Source organism: Mchenga conophoros, linkage group LG14, assembly GCF_057382185.1.
Source record: "Mchenga conophoros isolate Kocher_MC1m ecotype Shallow Benthic linkage group LG14, M_conophoros_male_GT1.1, whole genome shotgun sequence".
Taxonomy (NCBI): domain Eukaryota; kingdom Metazoa; phylum Chordata; class Actinopteri; order Cichliformes; family Cichlidae; genus Mchenga; species Mchenga conophoros.
In genome coordinates, this window is record NC_140539.1 from 40576730 (window position 1) to 40584166 (window position 7437).

Genomic DNA, 7437 nt, shown 5'->3' on the forward strand with positions numbered 1-7437 from the left:
TTACATGCTGAGTCAGCCCAAAGTTGCCCAGAGTGTTACTCAGGTCTTTAGTCCCTTTGTCCTGAGGGTTGTCCACATGGATGTTAAAATCCCCAGCAATAATTACACAGTCGAAATCAACACAGATCACAGACAGCAGTTCACTGAGGTCATTAAAAAAGTCTGTGCAGTATTTGGGAGGCCTGTAAACATTAAGAAACACAACTTTGGATGGGGCCTTCAGCTGTAAAGCCACATATTCAAAAGACTGAAAACTTCCAGGAGATAGCTGCTTACATTGAAATGATTCATTAAATAAGACAGCAACCCCTCCTCCTCTCCTGCTCGCCCTGACCTCACTGATAAAACTGTAGTTAGGAGGGGTCGTCTCGATGAGAACAGCTCCACTGTTACTTTGGTCCAATCAAGTTTCAGTTAAAAACATAAAATCAAGGCTGTGCTCAGTGATTAAATCATTAATTAAAAATGTTTTCCCAGCTAAAGATCTAATGTTTAATAAAGCCAACTTAAGTGTTTTAGAGGTATTACTTGTCCCCTCGTGTTTGGGAGCAGTCTGTGGCACACAAGGTATGTTTACTATGTTTAAAGATCTTTTAGAGTGCAGCTCTCTGTGTTTTGACCAGGCCACATGTCTCCTGTCACCTAAAAGTACAGAAATTTTAAAACCTTCTAGTAAACAGGGTCCCAGCTTCTCCTGGGAAAAGTCACCACTGCCATAATCCTCACAGCCCGGACCCTCCACACATCACACATCAGACTGCGGAGACAGGGCATGAAGAGGAACTAAGGGGGGCGAGGCTGGGCAATGTGACTTCGATTGCTCTGTTGAGGGTGGGGCTCGATGGCGAACCTTTGGCCGCTCTGGTGGGGGGTTTATGGGGGACAAAAAGGGATTGGGACGGGGGGTAGATCTGAGCCCAGCATTGACCCGCTCCATCATCTCCTCAGTGAATTTCAGGTGTGGGGAGGAGGGAGAAAGGGAGGGGGAGGAGGGTGATGGCCTGTCAGGGGTTTGGGGGACTGGGGAAGATCGTGGTCCCTGGTCCTGGTCGTTGGTGTTGTTGAGAGAGTTGGAGGCAAATAGGGACCCCTCTTCTTGCCTCAGATGTCTCTCCTTTCTGAGGCTCTTCCCGGGTGGGGGCAGATGGAGCTCCTCCTCAAGGTTTCTGCTGGGCTTTGTCTGTTCTTGGAGTACTGTTTGTTCCTCTTTATGAGATAACTCCTCGTTTATCTCAGCCTTGGCACCAAGGATGGATGACGTATGGAATAAAACAAGTTGGAGGTGAACAGTTTCACCCCTGACTTGTTAAAATTAAATCCATTTGCTTTAAACAGATGCCTGCGTTCCCAAAAAATATTAAAGTTGTCAATAAAATGCACTGAGTGGTCAGCACATGCTGATATAAGCCATTTATTCAGTGTAAACAACCTGCTGAATCTCTCGTCTCCTCCTCTGACCGGCGGTACAGGTCCACTGATGAATACAGCTGCATTCAGAGAGTTTACAGTATTTAATAATCCAGTAAAGTCCCGTTTCAGAACCTCCCACTGTTGTTTGGACACATCGTTTGACCCTGTATGCAGAACAATGTTTGTCACAGTTGGATATTCATCTGCAATTTGAAGAATTCTCTCCTTCAGGTTGTTGACCATATCCTTAGGAAAGCAGAGGACTTTAGTGTTCTTACCGCACATCCTTTGTACATCCTTTACGGCAGAGTCACCCACAATCAGAGTTTCAGGCCTAGCCTTTAGCTTTCCCTGTGGCCTTTTCAACAGATTTTCAGACCTTATTTCGCTGCTTTTAGATGGATGGTTGTCCGATATAGATCCAGGGTCCTTTGATAGTGGAGCAAATCTGTTCTGCAGTTTCACATTCAGTTGTTTTGGAGGTTTGTTGTTAACCTTCCTATTCACGGTTGTCCAGTCCTGTTTCCTCTCGTATACAGGGGTAGAAGAGCTTCTCTGTCTCGTAGGAAGTGAAGGCCAGTCGGTTTCAGAGATTTCAGCTCGCTGTGCCCTGCCTGTGATACGTCCTCCCCCTTCCAGGAGACATGATTTATGTCTTGGTTTTGCACCAAGACAGTCTAAGGGGGGATTATCACTTGAGGATTTATAATAATGCACAGAGTCTACTTTCTTGGTCATGTCATCTGTGCTCCTTAGCTGTGTGCTAGCTTGCTCATCGCCATTGTTTTGAATCAAAGGCAAGGTTGTTTCATTTCCACACAGTCCATTTACCTCCACGTTTACTTCTAAGTATCTGTACTGCAGTACAGATACTGCAGTACCGCGTGTACTCTGTTCAGCAGGCCCTGCACGTGTCGCTGTCGGTGCTCTGAAGGTTATTCCAGAGTTGGCTCCGTTCCTCTTAAGCCTTTGGAATATTTTCATGAACAGCTGCTTCCTACAGGATCATCAAAAGGTGCTGTGACCTTTGACCTTTTCACCTTTACAGGTCAGCAATGAAAATACTCCAGCAGAACAGAGTTCAGACGTGTTGTCGTCTCTGCGGCTGATGTGACATCTGCGTGTCAATATTTGAGCTGTGGTTAACCATCAATCCGTCAGCTGCTCCTCCATCCTCCATTTTGCCCGCAGCCGTCGGACAGACATGCTGCCGTCCACAGCCGTGACTCTGAGCGTTGGCGCTCTGCTCGTCTGCTCTGCGCTCATCCAGTGTTCAGGTGAGACACACCCACGCTCGTGTTTTCCGCCTCTGCGGCACAGTCTGAGTGTTTCCGTTTTTCTGTCCACCCCTCAGTGTTCTTGGATCGGTCGGCGGCCGGCCAGATCCTGCGCTCCTCCTCCAGGAGGCGACGAGCCAACTCGCATTTCCTGGAGGAGATGCTGCCCGGGAACCTGGAGCGGGAGTGTTACGAGGAGCGCTGCTCACTGGAGGAGGCCACAGAGATCTTCCAGACCCAGGAGAAGACGGTACGAAGCCCACCGCCGCCCACGCAGCAGGAGATTACCACCGTGTTACTTTATTTAAACATATATTAAAGCAAAGTCAGCACCACAGACCCGTGCTAACCCAGAGAGGGCCGCTTCGTCCTGATTGATGATGCTGGGCCCAAAACCTGACCCTCAGCGGGTGGAGCTAAATGCTTAAATAAGGATTTCGACGTAGTTCTAGTCAAGGGTGTGTAGCTAGCAGAGTGTGTGTAGAGGAAGCAGCTGAAATGATGGAAGTCATCAGAAAACATCACCCTCGTTCATCCCGGACACGAATCAGGACGATTACAGAGCAGGAGATCAGCTTAGCTGCGCACACACAGGATGCAGAGCGTTGTCGTGTCTGCAGACTCTTACACAGTCGTTCAACATAACCACAGCTGCAGTCACTAACTCTGAGTCCTTGTCCCACAGATGGAGTTTTGGTACAGATACACAAGTGAGTACGAACAACCCAGTCACTCAGTTTGTGGCAGCTCAGCTGGATGTGCTTTAGTCTGACTACAGTCTGAAATCTTATCAGGTGTCTTCTACCAATGACTCAGCTGAGTTCCTCACCTGTGTGTCTTAGATCTGAACCCCTGTGGGACCAACCCCTGTCTGAACGGAGGCATGTGCACCCTGGACCGAGGAGACTTCACGTGTCTTTGTCCTCCCCAGTATCAGGGCAAGATCTGCAACACAGGTAACAAACACCTGAAACTCAGGTACACCACCTTTAAATCGAGCAAATGACACCTGACAAATGAAATATTTATGAAAATTGCCTTGGGTAGTGGTGTTGGAGTGCCACTATAGAAATGGTGGCTGTATGCAGTACTGCAGAGACCTGGCAGGTGGCGCTGGAGTTCAGTGTGGCTGTGCTGACGGATACTTCCTAGAGAGTGACAGACAGAGCTGCTCCAAGACCGGTAACACTCCCAGGACCCACATTGTATTAGTATTACTGCACATAATACTACAGTAAGTGCAGACGGGATTTATTACTTCCAGGCTGGACGACTGTAATTCATTATTATCAGGAAGTCCTAAAAACTCCCTGAAAAGCCTTCAGCTGATCCAAAATGCAGCAGCAAGAGTCCTGACAGGGACTAGAAAGAGAGCAGATTTCTCCTGTTTTGGCTTCCTGTTAAATCCAGAATTCAAAATCCTGCTCCTCACATACAAGGTCTTAAATAATCAGGCCCCATCTTATCTTAATGACCTTGTAGTACCATATCACCCTATTAGAGCACTTCGCTCTCGCTCTGCAGGCCTACTTGTTGTTCCTAGAGTATTTAAAAGTAGAATGGGAGGCAGAGCCTTCAGTTTTCAGGCCCCTCTTCTGTGGAACCAGCTTCCAGTTTGGATTCAGGAGACAGACACTATCTCTACTTTCAAGATTAGGCTTCAAACTTTCCTTTTTGCTAAAGCATATAGTTAGGGCTGGACCAGGTGACCCTGAATCCTCCCTTAGTTATGCTGGGGAATTCCCATGATGCACTGGTGTTAATCATTATTCATATATTCATGTCTGTGTCTTTGTTGGTCTCACGGCTAATCTGAGCTGATTTCGTGATCTTTCTTTCCCGTTCCTGCTCAGTGGCGTTCCCCTGCGGCCGTCAGCAGATGGAGGCTTTGGATCGAGGTCGCTCTCTGCTGAGTTCCTTGGAGACAGACGATGCCACGTGGGATTACAATGCAACAGACAGCTGGCTACCTGAACTTAATTCAACAGAGGTGTGGACAGCGAACGCAACAGGGAGAGGAGGGAACCTGACGGACAGTGGAGGGGCAGGAGGTAGCGAGATGCAGCCTCGTGTTGTGGGTGGATCCCTGGAGAGGAGAGGAGGGAGCCCCTGGCAGGTTTGGAGGGATCAGTGGAATAACGAAGCAGAACCTTGTTCGGAGCTGTGTGAACGTGCTGACTCTGAGCGTTTCTGTTCAGGTTCTGATCCACAGGTCTGACGGCTTCGGTTTCTGCGGAGGGACTCTGGTATCTGACCGATGGGTCGTTTCTGCCGCTCACTGCTTTGAAGAGTCTGCAGACCACATTACGATAGGTGAGGCCGGTGGTTTACAGTGGACCTCACCCACTGTGAGCGGCAGAGCAGCAGGGGTGCTCATGTAAACACGCATACTTTGAATGCTAATCAGACACTGTTCACACATCTGTGTAGGCTTCTGCACGTCTGTAAAACCACTACACTCAGGTATGTGCCCTCTGCTGGCTGCAGCAGCGATTGCGGCATCTCGGTTCATCGATGCTGTCCCTTCAGTCTGAGCGCAGGAATGTGTGTGTGAGCTGGGTTTTCTGAGTGTGTGTGTGTCTGCAGGTGACTACGACAAGCAGCGTCCCGATCCAGGCGAGCAGCAGATCAAGATCCAGAAGGTCATCATTCATCCTCACTTCCACGCCTTCACCTTCGACAGCGACCTCGCTCTGCTCTATCTCGCCCGGCCTGTTCAGAAGGGCCCCACCGCAGTCCCCGCCTGCCTCCCCGACACCCACCTCTCCAAATACCTGCTGAAGGTAATTTCATCGGAAATGATGAGTGCTGCAGCTGACTTGGCCCATCTGTCTGATGCCGACTGTGTCCGTGTGCCCAGGAGGACAACCACGGCGTGGTGACGGGCTGGGGGGCCACCGAGTACCTGGGCCGCTCCTCGAGGTTCCTGAGGAAGGTGACACTCCCAGTGGTCGGCTACAAAGACTGCATCAGCACCACCGAGCAGGTGATCAGCTGAGCGTCTGAGCCCAACCCCGCAGCAACTGCTGATCTATACTTAGTGTTTGAGAAAGAGCAGCAACACAGCAACAGGTGACGTAAACGTTAGAAAAGCTGCTGCATCCTCTGATAAACTAGACTGTTTATCAGAGGATCCGGGGGGGGCTACTTAGAGGGTTACCTGGTACGCCCGCTGTCGATAGACCGCCACGTTCGTGGTGAACACCGACGGGCTGGACAGTTTTTGGATGGAGGTCCACAGGTTAGCATGTTAGCAGGGGACTGCTGCACATTCGTCATACTTAATACAAGTAATGACCTTTTCTAAAAGTAACTGTAATCTGATTACTGAGTGTAGTAGTGTCATCTCTACAAAATGAAACGAGGGTGGAAACTGCTTCGGCGAGCAGCACTGCTGAACGACAGTTGGGGTCGTAGAGGACGATAAAGAGCACACCTGTTCATGTGTCCTTACAGGAAGAACTGTTGGATGAACAGGTGTGCTCTCTGTAACGTGTTTGAATCCTGCACTAAGCAGACTGTGGACACCTGAACATGATGCACAGCATCTGCTGTCAGCATTGTTTGTGTACAGGTGTACATGTAAATCTGCCCCGTCTCAGGTGTGCTGTTCACTCGAGCGATACCGTCTATGACCAAATCAAACCAGACCAGGGTCAGCGATAGAGACGCAGCCGTTCCCACGTTGCCCTGATGCCCGGCCCCTCCTGTGTTTCCTGCAGGTGATCACAGACAACATGTACTGCGCAGGTTACCTGGAGGCCAGTAAGGACGCCTGCAGCGGGGACAGCGGAGGGCCGTTTGTGGTGAACTACAGGGGGACCTGGTTCCTGACCGGGGTCGTCAGCTGGGGGGAGAAATGTGCCGCCCGTGGCAAGTACGGTGTCTACACCCGACTGGGCAACTTCCTCAACTGGATCCGAGACACAATGGAGAGACGGGACGTGAACGGCACTGGGAGCCCGTGAAGCCCCGAGAGCCAAGCGTGCCCGGTTTCATGTGAGGGGATTATGGGATACCGAGTGAGCTGCAACCACCTTCAAACCGACTCTGAACACTGCTGCCACACTGACGCCATAAAGGGATCTGCTGCAGTAATAGTACAGCGAGTATGCATAGTGAGTACTTTAATACCACAGAGGAAGCATCACCCTGAGATTTAAAGCAATGCTGTGAAGGAGCATGCAGTAAATCTGTTGCTGTGTTTGTCTATGAATAAATGTCAAGGAGCAAAATTCACCAAATAAACAACGTGTGTAAGCTTCTCTTCATGTTCCTGGATGATGTTTGATTCACACACCTGTGGGTACATACATGCACAGACTATACATATGAGATGGTCACTGTGATGTCACATATTGGTCTTTGAGGTTGTTTTTCAGGTTTCAAACATTTTTGAGACCTGGCAGGAAGAGTGAAGGGGCCGAGCTGACCAGGCGACGCTGCACGCTCGGTAAAAATAGGCTTTTATCGTCCTGGATGATCATTTTCACTGTTATTGGATAAGCTGTGAACCCAGCAGCTGAGACCACAAACCCTTCAGATCATTTCATTTCCTACAGACTTCAGACAATCAGACCAGAGCAGTCGCCCCCTGCTGGACATTAGATTGAATGCAGGTCTAAGCAGTAATATCTGAATGTTGCTGTTACAGTAAACAGATCATGTCATCATTGTTGTGCAAACATGTTGATTTTGGTTCTTTAATAAGAGCTTTTGCGTGCCTCCCACATAAACACAGCAATGAAAC

At 49.4% G+C, this 7437-nt stretch overlaps 1 protein-coding gene across 2 annotated transcripts; it reads left to right on the top strand.

Annotated features, from left to right (window-relative positions):
- The first annotated feature begins 2539 nt into the window (after nt 1-2539).
- Nucleotides 2540-6952, top strand: LOC146560468 (coagulation factor X). 2 transcript variants are annotated; one of them, XM_085244593.1, is made up of 10 exons: nt 2540-2687; nt 2765-2937; nt 3373-3397; nt 3530-3643; nt 3735-3869; nt 4541-4803; nt 4886-5000; nt 5274-5470; nt 5548-5673; nt 6410-6952. In XM_085244593.1, exons 1-10 carry the CDS (start codon nt 2615-2617, stop codon nt 6653-6655), a joined length of 1467 nt encoding a protein of 488 aa, XP_085100719.1. In that variant the 5' UTR covers nt 2540-2614; the 3' UTR covers nt 6656-6952. The 2 variants fall into 2 exon arrangements, with proteins under 2 accessions (XP_085100719.1, XP_085100720.1); XM_085244594.1 differs by lacking the exon at nt 3735-3869.
- The last annotated feature ends 485 nt before the right edge of the window (nt 6953-7437 follow it).